The following is a 24,191-nucleotide window of genomic DNA, read 5'->3' as shown; positions in this document are numbered from 1 at the left end:
CTGAAGTGAAGCAAACCCCAACAAAATGTTTTAATTTTACAATCATTAACCACAATACTATTTTCACTCTATCAATATTTCTTTTTTCAAATGCTAGTATCCTTTTCTTTTTGCTGGCATTAAAAAATAAAATGAATATGTTATAAACACTGATTTTTTTAAATTCTATCACTTCCCCGTCTTTCTATGCTTAGTTTCTATTAAAACCTAAATTCACAAAAATTAAATTTTTTAATAAAAAAATTAATAATTTCAGTACATTTTTATCAAGGTGATATGAAGAACAAAATTATTTATCTCTTTTGTAAAAAGCAAAAATTGTAAGACAAATTATGTTTTATGTAGGAAAGTTTTACAAAGCAAAGTAAATATAAAATCATATCAAGTATAATAAAAATTTATGATTACAAAATTTTTATTTTATTTCAATACAATAAAAAAAGAATAATAAAAATTTCATAAACAAACATTTCTGTTTATTTTTTTATGACATAGTTAATGTTTTTTTCATCTTGTCGAACAAGTTGTTCTTCATGCTGCATTACAGCATTAAAATAAAATATCCATCAATCAATCTATAATTAAAAAATGTAAAAATTAATGCACACCATATAGTAAAGAACACAAAAATATTTCAAAATTTTTACACAAATGAACAAAAGTAGAGTTTTAGTTGTGGTTTAAAATATTTATTACAAATAACATAATCAAGTTAAGTTAGGCCACTGAAGTACCAAGGCTTAAAGCATCTAATAAACACAATTTTCTTTATTCTTTCACTTCTATATTGCAAAAAAAAAAAAGAATGCTGATTGCATTTATAAAACATGTTTTATATATGTATTAAAAAAATACTGCTAAAGCAATATCAAAAGGTATTGACACAAATACTATAGCTTTAGTGTCAGATGTCCATAAATTTTTCTCTTTTTATAATAATAAGTGAATCTAAAGTAAGAATCTATAATTACCTGTATCACTACATTCAGCATTTGAATCATCACCTGCAGAGTCCAGCTCTGTTTTTTCTTCTAATCCATATAAATTAACTAAACTTTTGCCAATAAATTTCCAATATTGCTTTCTGATAGGATCATGTTTTTTCATCAAAGATATGCATAGCTATAAAAATTGAAATGGAAAGAAAACTTACTGAAATGCATTTCAACAAAATCTTATTTATAATTAATCATCTGTAATTCATTATTTTTTAAAAAAAATCTGCATCTTATTTATTTCTTCATAAAATTAAAAAAACAACAACTGTTCTTGTGCTTGTATAAGAGCTTCTTTTACTCTTAAATAGCAAATTTTAATGGGATTGCGAAGATAGATCTTACTTTATTTCAACTCGAACAACAAATTTTATACAGTCTATGTAGGAGTTATCTTGTCTTTAGGATTGGGTTCAAAATCAGAAATGGAGTTGAACATTGATAACAGCTAATCTGTTATAAATTGGATGTTCAACATTGGTAATAAAATATAGTTAGCTTTAGAGCTCAAAACTTAAAAATTTGTTTACATACCCAAAGGAAATCTTTTCAAGCCCAAACTTTTTTTGAATGCATATTAATGAAAACATTTTTATGCTAATACATTTTTTTCATATTTCACAAGATATACTTAAAGAATAATTTTATAACTTAAGTGAACTCCAGGTCATGTGATTTCTTATATTTACAATGATGTTTAGAGATTACAAACGGAAAATAGTGTTTTTGAACACCCTATACCAAAAAATGTAGCAACAAATTTGTAACTTGTAGTAATTATTTTGGTTACTATACGCAATAATTGCACAAAATTTGTAAGCCCAGCTTAAATATTTATGGACATTTGCATAAAAAACTAACTTTTTTGTCTTACGTTTTTTTGCTGTAACATTACAAATATTTAACACAATATTAAATGCAATAAATGTGAGGAAAATTTTTTTAAATTGCGCAAGATATGAGTAATTAAAGTAATCTTTTTATACTGTGCATGCACAGGATTTTTTTCTTCGTAATTTTGTAGAAAATTGTATTTGGTTACTAATAAAAAAAAGTCCAGTTTGAATATTTTAAAAAGTTTTAAGCAATTTTCTAAGAAGTTTTCCACAAATTTCATTCTGTACTAATATATAAGATTTATTAAAAATAAAACTGGCATTGATATATGATACAAAATGATATTTGTAGAAAACCTCATATCATTTTGAGTTTCTTTTAAAAAGTACAAAAACTACTTAGAAAATAAATTGCTTGAAATTTTTAATATATTCAAACTGGACTTGAAGTTGCTAAATACAATTTTCTACAAATGAAAAAAATTCAAATTTTCCCTGCGCACGCCCAATTTAAAAGAATTCTAAATGAACAGAAATACAAATTTGTAATGATATATCAATAATAGTTTGTTACAAATAATAATAAAATAAATAGTTATATTTTATAAATTTTGATACAAAACAAAGTTATATTTTGCATAGATCTTAAAGCAAAAACAAAATTGTTACTGTTGGTCTGATAATCTGTTCATTCTGCAAAAAAAGAAATTGATCTGATCATTCTGCAAGAAAATCTTTTTATAGGTATCAAAAGCAAATGATCAGAAATTAATTAAAATCTATAATGAAAATGATTTACCTGTTCTCTTTTGTTAAATTTTAAATCTGTGGGGGACAATTCAATGAAAATTGGAAACATTTAGTTTCCTTATAATGCTGCAGACTTATAATACAGCTTGTAAATGCTGCAGAACTTTAATTGTTTATTTTCCTATTATTTTTGCTTAATTTCATATTATTTTGCTTGTTTTCCTATCGTTTTGGTTTCACTAAATTGATTTTAAAATCTTTTCATTTTAACTATTAATGAACCAACACAACATTTCCCTTTTATTAATAATTCAAATTTTTATTTTAAAATTCCCAGTTATTACAAAAAAAAAAAAAAAAAAATTATAAAGCACAAGTTTTAGTTTAAAATTCTTAATCTGCAGTTTTCTTTTTTTACCATTATGCGAAAAATAAATACCAGAAATATATTTTTATAACATAAGCACTATTTTTAAAATTTTTGAGAAAAAAAAAATAATTGAAAAAATTTTCAACTTTCATATTTAAATATTTACTACTTATAAATCTTACCTCAACTGCTCGCTGGCAAAGATCATGATTGGAACTATTTAGTAAAGTTTCTTCAATGCTGTCAATCATAAATCCCAGTAAGTGGGGTGAGCGGCAACCAGAAGAATATAAAGTTTCAGTGAATTCAGTCACTTCGGGAAATTTTGTCAAACCTTTTGATTGGAGAATTCTATAAAATATTAAACAATTAAAAAATTTATAATGATTTTGTTTAATCAGAATAAACCTTTTTAACTAAATAGCAATCAGATTAATTATTTAAATTTCTAGAAATTATATAATAAATTAAATTTTTTTCAAAAAATGTAGCATTAAATTTGAATAAGATTTTATTCTTACAAAAGAAACAACTTTTTACGTTGTAATGGCATTTAATTTACTTTATACAGTGTACAGCAGTTATAAATGTAACACATTTTAATTTTTTGACTGGTTGACAACCATATTAGAAACTGTATGATTTAAGGTGTCAATGTATTCTGGGTGTACCCCAGAATTTCAGATTTTTCTTATCATTCTTTCGGATCCTATAATTAGAAGCAAAGTTTGTAATTATTGGCAAACTGCAAATATTGCAGAATTCTGTGTACAAGATCATATTAGAAACTGTATGATTCTGGGTGTACACCGGAATTTCAGGTTTTTCTTATTCTTTGGGATCCAATAATTAGAAGCAAAGCTTGTAATTATTCCGCGGACAAGACCATTGGTTTGCAGTCTTCCGCAAATCAAATACTTATAATCACCGAAATTTTGCTAACTCCTGTTAACGAGACGTTTATATACATGTGGTTTTTTTGCCATTTTGATTTGGCAGATTTTATTTATGAGTTACATAAAAATGCAACAAATCATTTTATAGTTTTTTTAAAATTCAAAACACATTTTTATTTTTGATAAAATTTATGAAGTTTGATACAATCATATAAAAATATTACTTACCCACGCAAATAATTCCATGGGCTTTCATTATTTGGATCTTTTTTAATGCTGTTTAGAGTAAACCTGGAAGGAAAAAAAAATTGGGATCAGTGTCTATTGTAATGGTTTGTTAAAATTACTTTAAAGAAAACTAAACAATGCATCCAACTTTTTTCCATTTAAGATTTTCCATAAAGACTTTTTATTTCTCAAACTTTTGAAGTGTGTACTGCACAATTATTTCAGTTAAAATGCATGAAGAATAAATAGAATTCCTATTATTTAATGAGTTAACTATACATAATTTGAAAGCTTAAAAAAATTTTGCTGTAAAAATCCACTTAGTAATTAAAAAAAGAAAAAATCCCTGTGATAACAGTTTACTTAAGAATAAAATATTTTGAAAACTATCTAGAGGTATTTCATGAAAATCAGTCTGAAGGTACAGTGCACAAAAAAAAAAGGATCACCTCTAATGATTGGATCTTCACGTTCTCGGACTTAATGCATTGAGGAAGTGACCTCAGCTATGCTAATTAATTAGTGCAGACAATATTTTAAGTTACAAAATCAAACACAAAAACGTACCATCTTTGAATAAAAGTTTGGATCCCTTAATGTTAATTTTATTTTTTTTGCATATTTCACCATATCTTTGAAATTTTAAAGTAAATTGAAAAAATTTGTACACATAATTATAAAATTTGTTTATCTAAAACTAATTCTATGTAAAAAAAATAACTTTCAGTAAATAAGTATTTTTTTATTTAATAATAATCAAAAAATTTTTGAATGCAAAATATATAATTTTCTACATTATTTTAAAAAAGGTTTGGTTAAATATAAATTTGAGCAAAATCTTTTTAATAGTTGCTGAATTTTAAAAAAGTTGTATATCAAAATTACATGACTGCATTTATGAGGAGGAAGATTTAATAAGCACTCAGAGTAAACAACTAGAATACCTGGTGAGGAAGAGGACAATGGAAAAAGATTCTAAATAAAACCTTGGTAAACACAGGTTTGTCTAATCAATAAAGAAGTGCAACGAATAAGGTAAAGAGAAACATTTTTGTTTTAATTAATAGAATTTAGCATAAATCAGAACTATTAATATATGTTACGGGTAATTTTAATAATCTACAAAAATATTTCATATCTATTAATAAAGTATTTCAGCAAAAAAAAAATAAAATAAAAAATAATAATAATAGAAAACAAAAGTAATTAGCAATAGATAGAAAGAAAAGATAATAGCCTTGTCACAGTAAAACATACTTTATTTCTCCAATCAAAATATCATCTGACATATCAGTTGAATTGCTAATCACAAAATAGCGTTGATTCCAAGCTGAATTATTTCGAATGTCATTTTCAAGCAAATAGTTAACAAATTCTAATTCATCATCCCATAAAGAGAATTTTCTTATAACCCATTGCCTAGCAGAAACAAAGTAAATAAAAAAAAATTATAATCACTATAATATTAATAAAAATGAATAAAGCAAAGTTAATAATTACTATAAAATTAAAATAGACAGTAGAAAAAAATTCATTGATAACAGATAATCATGAAAAAGTTAAAGACAAATTAGCAGTTTTGTACTTATTTAATTTAAAAAAATGTCCAACAACTTCAAATGATAAAAAATAAATAAATAATAATAAATAAAAAAAATCTGTACATAAATAAATAGTTGAAGATAGGCACACATAACAGTGCCCGTGTCATATTAAAATCACGTTCATTGGGATAACATTTGATTTTATGAAGCAGATAATTTTATAAACCGGAATGTTTTCACAAATGGCAAAATTGATTTTGGTAAAAATAAAATATAAATGTGTTAACACATTTATATTTTATTTTTACCAAATCTACATATAGCATTGTTCTTAAACATGAACTAAAGTGTTTTGAAGTATTAGCATATTTGCTTGGTTAGCAAAATTTAAAACTAATATTAAACAAGGTTTTCAGCTTTATATTTCTTTTCTGATTTTAAAAATCAAATAACTATAATCAAATTAAACAATTAATATTTAAAAAGCAAACTGTAAATAAATATTAATTGGAGAATAGAATTTAGTCTACCAATCGTTCTTCAACAGTGAATTCACTCCTCGGGACTGAGGAGTGGCACCCCTGCTAAAATGACCAAGACATGTTTTGAATTATTGCAAAGAGAAAAAATATTATCATATAGAAAAATAATGACTATTTAAATGTAAAAAGCATTAATTTTCAGCAAGCATGAAAAGTGAATCTACATAAAAAAAATTACCTATGTTGCCAGGCATGATAGTTTTTAGGATCATCATTTAATATTCGTTCAGTGAACTTTTTTTCCTTGGAAGAATCGTCTAACCATTCAACTAAAACTTGTCGATGATGCCTTTTTTTAAAAAAGGAAAAATTATTAATACTTCATTTTTATTGCTAAAGAGTACAACTCATGCAAAAACTTAACAAAATGGCAGCTTTACAAAATGTGTATATATCTTGGATTTTTTTAAAAATAATTCTAGAAGATAAGAAAAAAAAAACTTAGAACATCAGTTTAAATTAAAAATTGTGGAAATAGATATTAATAAATCAAGAACTTAAAGGTAATCATTATCATGAGAAGGGAGCAAAATTAAAAATAATTATTTTAAAGAAGACCCATTCTTAACTTTTCAAAAACCCCATTTGAATCCATAAATTTAAATCTAATTATTTAACTATCTTTATTAATCTTTGTTTGCTTGTGGTGTGTGTTCCACAAGTCTGTATTTTTCACTGTTTGAGCAGTTTTAATAAAAATCTATGTAACACTTTAATTTTATAAGTTTCCAGAAAATACCAAAATAAAATTTTGATTTCTGAATCTTAACTTAAATTAGCTTATGTCAGTGTTCCCATTGACTTTGGTCTAACTTTGGCAGTTTGACAAAGGTTTAACATGTTTGTAACACACAAGTATATAAATTTTAGATAAAAAACAATGTTTTGTACAAAAGTAGGAAAAATTTAAAAACCCAAAATTAACATAGTTTAATAACAGAATCACATCAGATATATAGTCTGTTATCTGAGTTAACTAAATTTCAATTGGAGAGAGAACTAAAGTTAATTTATACTACTAAGCTAATTAAGCTTAGTTTTTAAATAATAAAAATTAATTGACTTATTAACTTTGAACTTTACTTGCTCCTTATTGTTACCATCAATTTTGAAATTAGTTTTGAAACTTTACAAGTTCTTGGCCAAAAATTCCATTGTTCTTTGTTTTTATTCCACTCTCAAAATTACCTGTGAATTCCAGGTTAACCTGAATACAAGAGAACCCTACTTGAAACTGAATGTGTTAATACAATTGAAAGGATAACCTTAAAGCAAAATCAATGAATTCTCAACAGTTTTGATGAGAGTAAATTTTATTCACAGCCATTGAATTGCTCAAATGACATGAATTAATAAATAGATCTAAAATTTCATAATTTTTTTTAAAAACAATAACACAATTGAACTAGAAAGCAAAAAATATTTTTGTAGCACTATCCCCAGCTTCATACATGAAAACAAAAGAAATTCAAACTGATTAAATTATAACTAAGGAATAGAATAATTACATTCCTTAAAACTCAAAAAAGTGAGAAGTAACACTTACCAAACTTGATAATTTTTTGGATTATCTTCTATAATTAACTGGATATAATGTAATTCTTCTGTTAAATCTTTTTTCAATTCTTGCAACAAAACTCTTCGGTAATGCCTTAAAAGAAATGAATAAAATTTTTTTCCCTTTGACTTACAATGACAGATTATTTTTTTTCAAGAAGATCTTTCAGAAGTTAGTAAACAAATAAGGCAATGTGTACCAAACCTTTTCTAAATATTGGAGTTTTGAGATAATTGTAAAAACCATTTTATTTTTGAAAGTAAAAAATAGGTTGCCAATGCTTTTTTTAATATTTAGTTTAAAAGCTTTTGAATGAGTTTCATACGAACTGTCTTAAATACCAATTAACCCTATAAGCCTAAGTGTAAAGATGCTTCACATGGAAGAGCATAGCTAATATTTTTATCTCATGTCAGTCAGCAGAAATTTAGTGAACTGAGGGAAAATTTCCCAGAAACTTACTGCTTAAATAGTCCAGAAACAGCAAAATAGTCCAGAAACAGCAGATCAGAAGACAAGGTTTATGAATTAATGTCATTATTTTTATACATATAATCTCTCTCAAAGAATAAAAAGAGGAAAAAAAAACTAGTTTTGTGATATGGTAGCAACCTGCATACGGTCTGGAAAAAAAATGAGATTAAGAGCCATAACTCATAATAAGATTAAGAGCAAAATTGTGAATATAATAAAAATTTTAACAGGTTTTTGTTAAAAATGAAGAAATACAATTTTTCTACCATAGAAATTAGATTCTTTTTAATTGCTTTTATTATTTTTGCGTCTAAATATCTACATAATTAAGGGTTGAAATGATTTTATTTTTACCAGATCAAACAGAATACAAAAAGCTTCATCTTTTTAAAAAATGAATATAGTCATATGAATCAATAAATAAATGATCATTCAATACAAATTGAGATCAGTATTTTTCAAGAAAATTGAATTTCCATTAAAATCAAGTACTTTTGAAAGAAAGATAAACATTTTTAGGCAATATTTGTTTCGATAGATATTTGTTTCATTTTAAAATTTGATTAACTACATGATTATTATCACACAACAAATGTTTTATTGGTACTAGAGGCTTTAAAATTAAAATGTTTCATAGTTTTATTTTGTTTAATATTAAATATTAGAGAAAAAGGAAGTTTATTGTGTCACATAAAACAGGGTAGAGATGGTAAAAACAATTTATCTTATATGTTGCTTCTAATTAAGTAGTCTAATATTTTCCCATATTTCAGGTTTTTCATAGAGGAGTGATCATGAAATTTATAGAAACTGGAGAATTTATTTAATGGCCTGGCTACTAACCAAAATTAATAGTTTGTGGAATATTATATATTTTTTTGCCATACCAGATAAACACATCGATTGCATATTACATATTCGTTCACTTATCAAAAAATATTTTTATATTCAGTATTTTTTTAAATAAATTGTTTAAAATTAGGTTGAGAAGAATAACCCTGAAAAAAAGTTAGAGCCTCGTAAAAAACTCATCAATATACGAGAGATTGTAGGTCTAGTTCTAATGAACTAATTGCAATTAAGATTTAATTTTATAAGTTAATAAAGTCAGTCCAAGAATATATTAAGGAAAAGTCATAAATACATAATAAAACATTAATATGATTTAAATTTTTAAAACATGTACAAATTATGATAGTTTCTTTTAGCTTTCCCCATTGTTAGACTTTCCTTTAAAGTATTTTTCTAATTTGCAATTGGTGCCTAAAAAATAGTGTCTGCTCATTTTGAGTGTTACAAGGGAAGTTTGAACTCAAGAAAAAGAAAAACGAGCTTATATTTTTAGAACTAATAAACTAGTGAATTATACTAACCAAACAGTATAGTTTGATGGGTTTGTATTTGTAGCATCTTCTGACAGTTTAAAAGCCCTTTCACTAATCTCTCGCTTAGCCAACACAGCACGGAAATAATCAAAAATATCTTTAACTAAAAGGAAAAGAAACATTATTATAATATGATTAAATGGAATATATAAACTTTTGTTTAGCATGAAAACTCGTCATGCTGGTCCATCAGCTGTAGGAAAGGTTATAAAATCATATGTTATTAACTACTGAAAAATAGATATTAAAATTTAAACTATACCTTAACCCAGACATGAAAATCTTTTTATGTATATAAAACAAATAAAGACTGACATTTCAGGGTTCCCACAATCTCGAAATTTTCTTAAAGTGGTAGCAACAGAGGGATAATATCTAGATGTTTTAAGCTATCAATACAAATCTAATTTAAAGGAAATATATATGGGTGAAAAAAATAACTTGGGAATAATTTTGTAATTCACGAATGAAAGAAAAATTTATGATAATTGCATTTTTAAAATGCAGAAAGATAAATTAAGATAATTGCATTTTTGTGTAGTCTTGAAAAATCTTAGCTACCATTCATTAAATTTTTCCAGATCGTGGGAACCCTGCATTTTTATGCTCAAAAGTAACATTCATAAAATTTAAAGAGAGAAAGAAATTACATTTTTTTGTCTAATAAATTTTTTTGTCATAAAAGAATATATGCATGGAAAAAAACAACATATTCCTTCTTTTTCCAGGGTGGCCACTCAAATGAGGTTTCAAATTTCCCGGATATTTCCAGTAAAAATCTTAAAATTTCCAGGTCAGCGTGTTTTTTCTCTCTGCTAAAGTGTAGTATAGGTACAAGAAAAGTGTCAATATTAGTGTATTAGTCAATATAATAGTGTAGTATTTCATTTAAATATTATTTTTTTAATATATCATCTTGAATAGATGTGGAGGAAATAATATATTAAGCTTTCAGAAAATAATGCTTTTAATGAATAAAAAAATATTAGTGTTAAATAGTTTTTGCATAAAATGTACCAAATAGCAATGACCCAAAACAACCTTGGATAAGTACTGTTTAATACATTTTTATTAAGCAAAAAAAAAAAAAAAAAAAAAAAAAAAAAAAAAAAAACATCCCAGGTGATTAAAAACCAATTAAATTTTTATATTTATTTACATTTCAATATAGAGCTTCATACTGTATTTTATCCAAACAGTGCTCTTTATAAAACTCATTGAAATAATTTTCTTTGAACCAATATCATAAGTCAAATGTTTAAATAATGTTGTTTGCTTCGAATTAGCACTATCATTTTAAGAGATATTCAGTATTCATAAAGGAAAATTTGTCAAATTTCTTGTTGCATATTCTACAGAAAAAAAAAAAAAAAAAAAAAACTAGATAAAATTCTTTAAATTTTATCTTTTTTTTCCAATTAGAAATTAGAATATATTAAGAATTCATAGTTTATCTATCTGGTTGCCCAACTTGAAAGCTGTTCCTTTACAGTGCAGAACAGAAAAACAAAGTTTTGTTTTCCTTTCTTCTAACAAACAAATATAAATAATAAAAAAATTTCTCATTTAACATGTTTCTCATACATTCCTTAGTTTGTGCCAGCTTTTTAGGGTAAAAGGAGAAACAGTTTCGGAAATATCAAAATAAAAGTTATCATGAAATCCAGAAAATCAGCATCAATGCAACAATTGTAACATTTTGCTAATAGTGATTGGTTGGCTTGCTGCGAAAAATAATTCTTGAGAGTACAAAAGTTTTCAGAAAAAGGGTGCAAGATAAAATCTCTAATTAAAATATAACCAATAATTTTTTGGAGAATTTTATAAAGTTAAAAATACTAAAGCATTTTGAAAAATTTTGTTAAAAGAAAAAAATACCCCTAAAGCATCAGGACAAACTTGAACAATTAATTAATTCAGCCCACGGACTAAAAGAAGATTTTTAAAAAAAAAATCATCTTTATGAACAGAAGGAAATATCCTAATCCTTTCTTCCACATCCACCACATTTTTGCCTTTCCTAAACTGCATAGTCCCATAATCTCCAAAGACTTGGTACTGCCTGTTCGGAAATCGGACTTCCACCAGACCGAGTTGTATCCTATTGCTCTGGCCACTATACACGAGAGATACCCTTACGAGCAATGGCTGCAGGTTTTTACTGATGGATCCGCCACTTTTTCAACTGGTAGAGCTGGAGCTGGTGCTTACTCCAAATATTTCAGCCTTAGAGAACCTCTTGACACTTGGGCAGATAATTTTGATGGAGAAGTGTTTGCAATCCTTATGGCTATTACAGCTATTGGTGAACCATCTGAACAAAACATTGTTATCTTTGTCGATTCTCAGGCTGCTATTCAGACCATTTCTGAATATAATTTATATCCCTCTGAACTCGAATTTAAGTGTAAACAACGCATTGACTCTCTTCTTTGTTCTGGAAGAGAGGTAGTCCTCCAGTGGATCCCTGGCCACTGTGGCATTTACGGAAATGAACGGGCTGACATGTTGGCTAGAGAGGCTTCAGCACTGCATCCATCTTCTCATCCAGTTCCTCTTAGAAATGCAAGGCGGCTTCTTAAGAGCAAATGCAGGCACAGAACAATATCTGCTCTTAGGGACTTAACTGATGGGAAATCCTGGGCTAGCCTTCTTGATGACCAGCAGCGCTCTCACCTTTCCCTCCTTCCCAGAGCTGAGGGAGTTGCTTGCCTTAGATTAATTACCGGACATGACTACTTACAGGCCCATTTATTTAAAATTAACTTGGTCAATTCACCTCTTTGTGTGCTCTGTAGCACTTCGCCAATGACTGGGGAGCATTTATTAGATTGCCCCTCTCTTCTTGACATTCGTTCCTCTGATGACTTTTGTGCCCTCTCACCTTCTGGAGCTACTTCAGTGTTGTATTGGACTGCAAGACGCCTTATGTCTGAGAAGACGATGGCGGGCGTAATTTAAAAAAAAAAAAAAAAAAATAATCTCCAAAGAGATCAAAGATTTCTCCATTCATTTCTCGACATGGAAGAGTTTGAAATGGTATTCTAGTTATACAGGGTAATAATGAAGAGGATTTTAATGCAAGAAAAGTATTGCTGTGTTGATGATATTTAAACTTTTTCATGATAAATTTATGTCTAAATAAAAGTGGATATAACGGATGGTAAAATAATTTAGATTAAGGGAAAAATTCAAGCTTTTCTTTGAAATTCCCTGATTTTTACAGTATAAAAAAATTCCCTGATAATTCCATGTTTTCAAGGTTTTCCAGGTGGGTGACCACCCTGTTTTCACACTTTACAAGCTGTCATAGCATTAAAAAAAAATAATTTACATACATGAATTCCACGTCAATAACTGAGAAAAAAAAAGATTGGAGATAATAGCACATGAAAAGATATGATTGAATCACATAAATCAGAAGCATAAAAAAAATGGTTAATTAAACGTACGTTTCGAGATACATAATATTGTATTAAAAATATTGAGATTTTAAAATTTGTACAGAAATCAATAGTGATAACAGCAAAAAAAATTAAATAAATAAATAAATTGATTGATTAAAAAGAATGATAGAATTAATGCGTAAAATAGTGAATGCTTTTAAATATATTCAAAATGGAAGGGATCATTCTATTTTTTATATTAATAATTACTTTACACAATAATGAAAATTTTTTTATTCAACATTATTAATTTAACCATTATCTAAAGAGGCTGTCATGTGCGTTTTTTAGATTTAAATAAAAGTTATTTTTAAAAGCTTATTCTACAAAACTAAAATCGCTATTATTGATAATATGGAGTTTATAAAGATATGTAAAGAATTAAGCAAACTAAGAAAACTTTAATAAATTCATATAACGAATGTAAATTAGTGAATGGCCTCAAATAAATTTTTAATAAAACTTGTTACTTGATTCAGTATTTCTTTAATGAAATGCTTACAAAAAAATTAAAAATTTTACTATGTAAATACGATGAGAATTGAAGCTAAATATTTTTGTCAGAAGTAAATTATTATACGGTCCCTACGTTCATAATATAGAACAAATCTGAGATAACTGCATTTTTTTTAAATTGTTCTTAAATGAAATTATTAAGAGTTGGCACCATACAAGTTGGCAAGTATGTTAGTCTATCTTGATCTATGAGAGGCCATTACTCTCCACCTATAATTTCTGCTGCTCAGACACTTCTTCACATTATCTATATCTTGAAAGTGGCCTGCCTTTCTTTTTCTTGCTGATAAGTTACTTTTTAATGGGTTTTCATTATCATAGATATAATCAAGTCATCTCATCTTTTGTATTTTAATAAATTTCACTATATTTGGTTCCCTGAATTTGCTGTATATCTCAAAGTTGTATCGTACTCTGCACACATTATTCATATTTACTGCATCAAAAATTCTTCTCAAGATCTTTCGCTCATATTTATAAACTGTCCAGCACTCATTTACATATACAACTATTGGCCTTATTAAGGTCTTACCATCCTCTTGATCCAAAATTGCATTGATTAGCTATATTTATTCCTTAATTTCAGTTTTAAGGTCATTATTTCGCTTACCCCCCCCCTTCTCAGAACTTGAACCTTTTATGCATTTTTTAAGCTAATATAAAACATATACAACTATTGGTCTTACTAAGGTCTTATAATGTGTTACATTTGTGTCTCCCAACACAAGTATTTTGATTTAAACCATCCTCTCGATCCAAAATTGCATCAATTAACTATATTTATTCTTTAATTTCGGTTTTAAGGTTATTATTTTGCTTATTTTTTCCCAAAGTATTTAATCTGATTGACTTTTTCAAAAACATATACTTCTATATGTGTTGAATCCAGTATTTTGCTTGTTACTGCCATGAATTTAATCTTTTCCTTAATGACAGTAAAGTGAAGATTTTTAGCCGCAGTCCCAAAAGCTTTAATTAAAGCTTTCTTAGTTCACCATACAATATCAACAGCAAATGCAAAAATAAAAATTTTGAGTCAAAATTTACAGATTATGTCACACATAATCACTTAATTTCTCATCACTTGAACCTTTCAGCAATTTTTGCAATAACTATTTTCACAAATTCACAAAAGGACCCTGGTTGAAAGAATGTGACTTAACTCTTATTTTATATTCACAAATTATGAATAGTTTTTTTCTCGCAATTTTACAAAAACAGGACCTTTTACAAAATGCCTGGACAGACCCCTGATATAATTTACAAAAGACAGGGCCTTAGACATGTTTTATCCTACCTGCCGGCAATGACTTTATAAATATATAAATTATATAAGCTTTTTGCTTTTGAAATACAAGCTTTGAAAACCTCATTTTATCCCAAGGGGCCCAAATTTATTTTACATCTAGAAGTGAGCTTAAATAACAAATTTGTTGTGCATATAAATAAAATAGCAAAATACATATACAGTGAAACCTCTGTTAAGCGGAAATTCATGGGACCAAAAAATTTGTCCGTTAATGAGAGTTGTCCGTTTACAGGAAGGGTGCCCTAATAACGAAATTTAACACCGTAAATTGTTTTTAGAATATTCTCAAAGATGTAGAAATAATTAAATAATATCTACAAGGATACTGTAAATATCTACAAGAATATTTATTTAAACAATAAGAAAGATAAAAAAGAACACATAAAGAAGTTTGATATAAATACATAATTCTGGATGTAGCTACAGATAAATAAATATAATTTTCCTATTAGCATAGATACTCAAGTTAGACATATGATACCAAACATGAGCGTACTGTCCTCAGTCCGTTTCAATTATTAGGTTCACATTCTGTTACACCTACTTATCATTTGATAGGGAACATGGTTAATACCTTCTTGGAAAATAAACCTCCAATGATTCACAATAAAAAAGTAATGCATACCTGTAAGTCATGAGGACCTATGGAGTTGATTATTCACAGTTGATCAGCTATCAAGTGTCTGAATAAATGTTTCATTTATATAAACACCTCAAAGATTATACTTCTGTTCTCTTTTTTTTACCCCAGTTGTGTTAAATACAGTCTTCAAATTGATAAGAAAATTAAAGAAATTTTCAATGGGGAAGAAGCATTGAGAGAAGACATTTCAACTTGAAGGGTCTCATAACCTGTATGGTCCAGATGAAAAGATGCCGATGTCAGAATTATTTCAGGAGTGCGGTACCATTTTCTCTCCTTTCTCTACAAAGATAAGGCAAGGTGACAGGAGAAAGATTGATTTTTCGGTGGTGAAATAGCTTAACAATATTTTTAGTTATGGATAAGGCAAAAAAATTTATTTACATGCTTTAAAAATGGTGAAAAGTTTCATTTTTTTAGCTTGCAATTTATTTAGAACAAGTAGTGCCCGGTTTGTAGAGATAAAAAACAACATTTCAGGACCAAAATGACTCTCCGCGTCCGGTTACGGGAGTGTCCGCTTTGCGGAGAATGTACGTAATGGTTTATTCATAGAAGAATCCCGGGAAATTAAAAATATGTCCGTATTGAGAGGCGTCCGTTTTGCTGCAGTGTCCATAACAGGAGGTTTCACTGTATATAAATATCAGTTTTACACAACAGAACTGTCCAAAAACAGACAGCACAATTAATATACATTAAAACTATACAATTAATGTCATTTAAAATAAACTATATAAAAGAAAATACTTACATTTATCAGAATATGCAATCTTTACTATGGGATATGGTCCATCATTTTGTTCAAGGGGTGTTATGTCTTTCCATTCTTCTCGATCACGGTAAAATAACCATTCTGCATCATCAGACATCCTTCCTTTATAAAATTGAAGAAGAATATTGAAATAGTCAGGAATAAATATATGCAAAATTATAATATAAAGAGGCGTAACTTTTTGATAATTGTAATTTAACCCCTTGACGTATCATTAGACAAAAAAAAAATGTGTTTAGAAATACTATTTATTTATCGGTTGTTATGGCATTTAAATGTAGCTTTAACTCAAATGTAGCTGTAGATTAAACCAAGAATCACAATTGATAAACTACCACTTTAAAATATTTATATGCTGTCTGGAGCAAGTTGGCATCTCAGTGTTGAAGATGTCTGAGACACGTCAATTATTATTTTGACATAAGACACAAATGACGTCTCCCAGACTTCTTCATATGTAAAGGAATTAAAGGATCATATAATTATATTTTCTTCCCATTGAAATTTGTAAATTTTAATTAAAAATTTGTGAAACTGTGTAATACAAATCAATAAAAAATAAATACTTCAAATTAATCAAACACTATACACAATAACAAAATTTTTTTTTTTTTTTTTTTTTTTTGTAGTATAATATAATTTAAATTATGAACTTCTCTAGATAACTACGAAACATTTCTTTTTTCCATAATCTCTTTTTTTTCAGAATATTTTTTAAACTTGTTAGTTAATACAACATTTATTTACAATAAAATCAGCCACAAAAAATGAAGATAAATTTTAATAACTTATGCTTAAAAAATATTATACTTTTCCTATACACATTCACTAAAAAAGAAAATTCAAAATACAATAAACAAAAGACTCATATTTAAAATAAAAAATCTGTAATATATAGGTTCAAAATATAGTTGTAGTTTATTTTATGTATTTTTATGCATGCTAAAACTCTGATTAACCTTTCCAATTAAGTTTTTTATATCACACATTAGTACAAAGAAGAAAAAAAATAATTAAAAAAAATCTGAACACCCTAAATAACTTTTGATGTAATGATCAGCTTTTCATGTACCAAGACTCAAATTTAATAGTTTCAAAGCCTACTCTTATACATTAGGTAAGGAGGGGAAAGCAATTATTTTAAATTTCAAGACTTTATTTAGCATGTTCCTAATTACCAACCTTGATTAAATATGCACTGTTCTGTTCTATAATTTGTTGCCATTTGAAAGGTAGCTTCATAATGTTTAGCTAATAGAGGTCTTGTTCCCAATCTAAACTCGAATAATCCATTCTCACAATCTTTTTTTGATGACAATTTCTGATCACTAAGGAAATGCAAGAAAAAGATGTAATCATTAGGAACCAAGTCTGGACTATATGGTGGATGCATCAAAATTTAATAGCCAAGTTCTTAGAGTTTCTGAGCAGTCACTATAGACACGTGTGGCTTGGCATTGCTGCCCTGATTAAATGTAGCACTTCTCCTGTTGGCGATTTCTGGCTATTTCTTGTCCCTCGCTAGTTTCAAACTGTCCAGTTGTTGATTGTAGAAATCCGAATTTAGTGTTTCGCCTTATGGAAGCAACTTATTATAAATTATTCCTTTCAAGTCTCACTAAATGCACAGCAGAATCATCCTGGACGTTAGTCCTGGTTTGGCCAGCATTTAAGTTGCTTCACCGCGCTTTGACAATGCAGCTAATTTTCGCACAATGCTGTCATATTTTGCCCATTTCTTACCCCTAGTCACCACCCGTTTAAGAAATTGTCGAATTTCATTCCGTTTGGCCAAGACTTTGCAGATGGAAATTCAATTCATCATGGTTTGGCACCCAAATATTAAGCTTTGTTTTTAATTCAGCTTTGAGAAAATGATTTATAACTGTTTTTATGGTCAATTTTTTAACTCCTGCGTAATGCTACGACTCCTAACAGATAGGTCAACTTCGATTATTTCTGTGTCAATTTTTAATGATGGACTTAGCTGAGCAAGTGCATCTTTATCATAATTAATATCTGATCGGAATAGACGTGTGGCGTAACTACCACTACAAAAGTTAAACATCATTCAGTAATATATAAAGCATGCTAACTTGATTCTATCACGAGGTACCTTTTGATAGATGACGGTTGGCATGATCGATAACTCCGCCCCCCCACATTGGTGACCTTCGAACGTGATTTGCTCACGCAAGTAACGCCCACTTCGCAATCTCTTAACGGTTACGCCTACTTCGATGGATAGTCCACATTGAACAGTTGACTTGCTATTTGTGAATGCATCATTCACCTCCTGCGCTGTTGCTTCTCAGTCTCGTCTCGAACATTCACACATCGCCTACACTCTCAACGCCTGCATACTCTCGACTGCTAATGGCAACACAGGAGCGACTTCGACTGTGATGTTAATACACCTCTCACATTCAGCACTCAAAAAATCCGGTGACTCTCTCCCGGTCTTTCACAAGTACATCAACTAGTGAGATCTATTCATCGAATTATATCCTAGATAAAATTCTGGTGGGGGAGTACTGTGGCGTAACTACCACTACAAAAGTTAAACATCATTCAGTAATATATAAAGCATGCTAACTTGATTCTATCACGAGGTACCTTTTGATAGATGACGGTTGGCATGATCGATAACTCCTCCCCCACAGACGTAACTAAAATTGCAGGTAATTGATTATTACAGTATGGGAATTATAAACATCATTCACAAATACAGTACCTGGCTTGCATTTTTGCCTTTATATAAGAAAAGCTGTAAAATGTACCAAACTTTCTCTTTATCGACTTTCATTTGTAACACCCTGGATCAAAATAATCTAAATGGATTTAACAAATATCAACAAAAGAATTTCTATTGTGAATTGTCACCTTTTCCCATCAAATATCCAACATAAATCTGAAATTATTTGATCGATACTTTGAGAGATATTTATCACTACAACCACCTAACGTAAAAATAATGGCTTTCTTTTTCCCCAACCTGGTATAAATATGTTAATTAATTAGAACAAAGGATATTTTAAACTATGATATGAGATACAAAATCATATTATACGGTCTTAATAGTTAAATACCATATAGTATGCTTTTGCATAGGTTAATTAGGTGTTCGTTTTTCAAATAAATTAGGAAGAAATAGATATTAACTTAGAATACTTAAATATTTACTCTTTGATACAGAAATTCAGGTTTTCGGAAAAATTAAAACTTTGAAGGACTAACCTAAAGGAGTATAATTATTTCCTTGCCGCAAATTTTATTAATGTAATTCAGATTCAATTCCGCTGTATTGCAGATTGGCTGTACTGTAGGTTGTAGAAAAGTGCGACGAGCTTTATTCGCTAGCTTATAGCTTTTTATTTCCATTAATGAAGCTTATGCTTGAGGCAGAGAAGATAGCAGAAAGCCGAAAGTTAGAACTTTTTAATGAAATACATCTATTTGATTGGCTGTAAATTTTATGTAAAATTAACTTTTGATATGAAATTTATTTTGTTAATCTGACATAAAATTGACTTTTTAAGTTAAATTTGTTTATGTATTCAATTATTTATATTGATTTATAAGTATTCTTCTCCTTCTTCTTCTCATTGGCACGACAGCCCAGGATGGGCCTTGGCCTTCTCAACAAGCCCATACCAAGAAATTCTTCCCTTAGCCAAGGTTCTCCAGTTTATTATCCTTAAAACTTTTTGGTCCTTTTCAAGGCAGTCTAAAAATCTTAGGTTTGACCGTCCTTTTTTTCTTGTACCTATCGGCCTGGCACTGAAAATTTTTTGGTTGTCCTGCTATCCTCCATTCTTATAATGTGGCCTGCCCATTTAATCCTTTGAATTTTGATAAATTTAATGACTTCAGATTCTTTATATGCTTTGTAAAGTTCCGTGTTTTGATCTTCTAAACCAGGTACCGTTTTTACTTATTCCACCAAAAATGCTTCGCAGTATTTTTCTCTCAAATCTAGCTATCATATTTTCATTTTCACCGGTCATCATATTTTCATATTTTGATCTCCTCTGGAAAAAACTATAATTGTTTTCCTAGTAAAATTAAATAATAAGAATTCTTTTCTTCTCTTTCACATATGAAATATTCATATAATGTGATTTATGTCTCACATATGACAATCATATGCTTTAAAAAGTAAACTGCAATGTTTAAAACTTGTAGCCAAAGTTTGTGAAGTTTAATTTAAATACTTTCTAACAATAATGTTATTAACGGGGGCACTGTGAATTTATATTTTTTAAAAGGGGGGATTTCTAATTTGACCGAATCATAAATCAGTATGTAATTCATTTGCTTTAATAAAAAAATAAATTCTTTTGTTGCTAACATATTCACAATATTTTAATTTTTCCCACTAAAGTTTTATTGATTTAACGAATGAGTGCTTAATTATTCTAGTCAATGAGTCATGATTGGTCAGTTGTTAAGGCTAAGGACATTCATGAATTCATTGATTTAAAATTACTTAGTTTTATTAAAACACGTTTCAAAAGCGTAACTATATATATATAAAATAAGAGTATAATTTTAGAAATACTAATTTAACTTACGTAGTTCACCTGTGCTACAAAGTAATCATTCATCAATGAGCCTATGTGACACAACTAGCTAAAAATAATTAAATATTATAGAAGGGGCAATATACTCATTTTTATTCAAAACAGCCTTAAACCAGCTAATATCACTGACGCTACCTCTCAAATATTTGAAAAGAAAAAGAACAGAATTGTTTATGGTTTAATTTAAACAATGGCTAATGCTGAACCAATAGGTAAGAGCCGTGGTGACTCAGGGGACGCAATGTAGGGAGTTAATATTTTTAGCTAAAGTCTTCGTTACATATTTTCTAAGCATTATCGCACATATGTGTTATACATATCGCATATATATATTGAACATTTTTATAGAATATTAAATGTTTACAAGAGTAATTATGGGAGTTTTCCGTTAATTTTTTATGCTTTTTTTTGTATCTGTATAGTTATATTTTCACACCTGTATACTTTACAAATAACACATTCTATATTGTATGGTTTTGATTAATTAATCATGGAGGCAAAATAACATGAAAATTCGACTATTTTAAAAAAAGCATTGATTTTTTATTTAAACATTTATTTCATATTTAAAAATTTAGAATTTGAATTGATTTTCTTAATACTGTTAATGGCACTTAAAAATGTACTTAGAGTTTTAAGTAGCTTTATATATTTATAAATTAAAATACAGTTTTAGAGAAATATTCATCAATGAATTTATGCTTTAAAAATTATATTAAACTGTACTTACACGGAATATTCAGTAATAGATGCTTTAAATGTATTTATGAACTCTTAATATAGGTTTTACTTTAGCTTTAAAAAATATTGCAAACGCATGACTTCATATCAAAATGTAACTACTTTATTATATTTAATATATTTTCGTGAACATGAATTTCTTTTATTCATCGAAATAAGTTTAAAAAACTGAAATGATCTGAAAACTAAAATGATCGTCCCTCTCGTCTTTTGTTGCTCTGTAATTCAAAAAATAACTTACTTTAAGTATTTTTTACTTTTCATAATTAGATAGAATTTAAATCATTCATGTTTTTGCCCTATAAAAATATATCCATAGTACCTTATACCTAGAACGAGAGAGAGCAGAGTGGCCCCTAAGGTATTTTGGCAGGCACCCCATAACCCCAGGTAGATTTGGGTGCAAGGTTTCATTAAAAAGTTGTTTAATTAAAAAAAAAGCAAAAAAACAAGAGTATTTCAGCATATCAATTATTATTTATATGGATAAAGAAACTCAAATATCTAAGAAAGTAATTAATTGAAAAGTCAGTGTTCCATTTAATCAAAGATTTCCGCAAACCAAATCGAATAAAATACCATAGGAGTTCAATGATTGAGTTTCTAAAATATATTTTATTAAATTATTTATGATAATATTTTAGATTTTTAATTGATCTACACACAAAAAATCTGGGATAGGTTAAGTTGGATCCTTCAGGCTTTTTAGCTATAGAGAAATGATCAGTCTTTCTAGTATTAATGGGTTAAGAGACGAATCCAAGTACTGCATCATGATGGCATTATCCATGTTTGGAGGTTTTGTGAGAGATAGCACATCAATTTCCATCCAACATCTTAAACTGCGTCCATCATTTGGAGTGGGTTTTCTTGAACGGCTTATACACTGGATGTTTAGTAATTAGCACCTTCAACACATTATCGATCATATCGGCATCTTGTTTCAGATAATCAATCTACTTGCTTAAACTTAGTTCAAAACAAAATAACGACGTAAAAATAGATAAATATGTTTTCATTTTCTATGTGACCATGAAGTTTACATAAGAAACCCCCCGTTTTTTTACAGGTAATTTATTTTTAAGGTCGCAAAATTGTTTTCAAAAAACTGATTTAGTTATGAGAATCATTTAATTACATTTATTTTAGTTTTTTTTTGTCCTTATAATTTTTTTTTACAATTGAAAATTACATTGTTATTATAATTTCAAATAAAATATTAGAGTTTCGACTTTATGCAATAACTTTTTTATACATCGGTGACATATAAAAATGTACTATATTTCTTGTACATTTGCACAAACCTTCTTGAATATTTACCGGTGACTAGATAGTCTGATCTTTCAGCTAAACATAGCTATTTTTTATTGATGTCTTATTAAAATATACTTAAATTTTACAACTTCCTATAAATTTGTTCTGAGAATAAAGAAACTCAGAAAGTGAAGTTAAAAATATATTAGCTTGTTTAAGTAAGGCCATCAATTATTAGATGATGAATCAATACTGATGTTCAAAATTGAGAAAAATTTTAGATTTCGTCTACTATTTATAGAACCATTTAACCGATTTAATAAAATACATACATATTAATCCATTAACACTTTAAAATTCACACGCATGATCATACGTAACAATAATCAGAGTGGGGAGGAATGGTCACATGATTGAACATAAAAAGGGGGTTAATACGAAGTTCTTTGAGGCAGACGAGAGTTGCGAGTCCCAATTCCGATTATTTCCGACTATATATTATCCAGCAAGTATCTCACTCTCCACAAGCGTTGACAAGATTAATTCTACGTCATTGTAAGTTGTTATCTATCAATAAATAAATTTTCTCTTTTTGCTAAACGTAGGTATAGTTTAATGACCTGAGTTTCCGTCTGAGCCTGTTCAAAGTTGCTTTGTTAAAGAACTCCACTATAAAGCGATTTTCATAAAGAGAAGAATATGACGAATTATGGTCTAATTCTACAAAGTTCCTTTCTGAAAACAGAGGGAAGTCGCCTACGTAGTTGACTCCGTTTAAAGTCATGTTTTGTCAATAATCTGAAATTAGAAATGATCTCATTTATTAGAATGCTACCTGAGAGGGGATGAGAAAGAAGTCTGCTCCAGGATTTACTCATGGTCTGAGTCACATAAGAGTTCTTAATTTCAGAGCTGCACTTTTGCTTTATTTTCCTACAGGCGTTAGAATATGGCAAGATGGTTAATGCAAGGAGCATCACCAGTTTTAGAAAGTTGGTCAACGCGTTCATTGCCAGGAATATCGTAATAATTCATTGATGGGTCATTTATTAAAAAAAAACATTTGAGTTGCATTCATTCAAGCAATATCCTCTTACGAAAAGATCCTTAAGTTTGGATTGCAACTTGAAGAAAACAAGAAAAACAGCCCTGTTGTAAGATGCAAAGATCTTGAGGTTGAGACAACTTGGTCGATTCGCTAACGCCTGCCTCAAAATAAGCTATTGGAAAACTGAGAGTAACATAGCAGTCAATGATGCATTGGTAATTGAAACGTGGAGTTGATTTGGTATCTTTGTCAGAGTCCCCACTTAAACTCTAAAAAGAAATATAACTCTAGGAAAGCG

General features: G+C 28.3%; 1 protein-coding gene across 4 annotated transcripts; it reads right to left on the bottom strand.

Annotated features, from left to right (window-relative positions):
• Positions 1 to 397: 397 nt before the first annotated feature.
• Positions 398 to 19,641, bottom strand: Fnta (farnesyl transferase alpha). 4 transcript variants are annotated; one of them, XM_016063373.5, is made up of 10 exons: positions 19,505 to 19,641; positions 16,247 to 16,369; positions 9,567 to 9,681; positions 7,708 to 7,812; positions 6,340 to 6,450; positions 5,333 to 5,494; positions 4,076 to 4,138; positions 3,134 to 3,302; positions 972 to 1,122; positions 398 to 575 (listed from the first exon to the last, which is right to left on the bottom strand). In XM_016063373.5, the coding sequence occupies exons 2-10, from the start codon at positions 16,362 to 16,364 to the stop codon at positions 571 to 573; spliced, it is 999 nt and encodes a 332-aa protein (XP_015918859.1). In that variant the 5' UTR covers positions 16,365 to 16,369; positions 19,505 to 19,641; the 3' UTR covers positions 398 to 570. The 4 variants fall into 4 exon arrangements, with proteins under 4 accessions (XP_015918859.1, XP_015918860.1, XP_042898726.1 ...); XM_016063374.5 differs by having other exon boundaries at positions 19,451 to 19,580; XM_043042792.3 differs by having other exon boundaries at positions 19,439 to 19,573.
• Between the last annotated feature and the right edge of the window lie 4,550 nt (positions 19,642 to 24,191).

This window comes from Parasteatoda tepidariorum, chromosome 1, assembly GCF_982258835.1.
Source record: "Parasteatoda tepidariorum strain Cologne lab strain chromosome 1, Ptep-v5.0, whole genome shotgun sequence".
Classification (NCBI taxonomy): domain Eukaryota; kingdom Metazoa; phylum Arthropoda; class Arachnida; order Araneae; family Theridiidae; genus Parasteatoda; species Parasteatoda tepidariorum.
The sequence above is the reverse complement of the archived record's forward strand: the minus strand, read 5'-3'. Positions and strand labels throughout refer to the sequence as shown.

What these genes read in the sequence shown, in the direction of transcription:
- Fnta (XM_043042776.3), bottom strand. Translation starts at nt 17,492, where the DNA reads ATGGCAACAAATTATAGAACAGAACAGTGCATATTTAATCAAG. An exon ending in ATTTTGATTGGAGAAATAAA is followed by an intron (nt 4,139 to 5,332) that starts GTATGTTTTACT and finishes TTTTCCTTCCAG; the next exon opens with GTTTACTCTAAACAGCATTA. An exon ending in CCATGGAATTATTTGCGTGG is followed by an intron (nt 3,303 to 4,075) that starts GTAAGTAATATT and finishes AATATTTTATAG; the next exon opens with AATTCTCCAATCAAAAGGTT.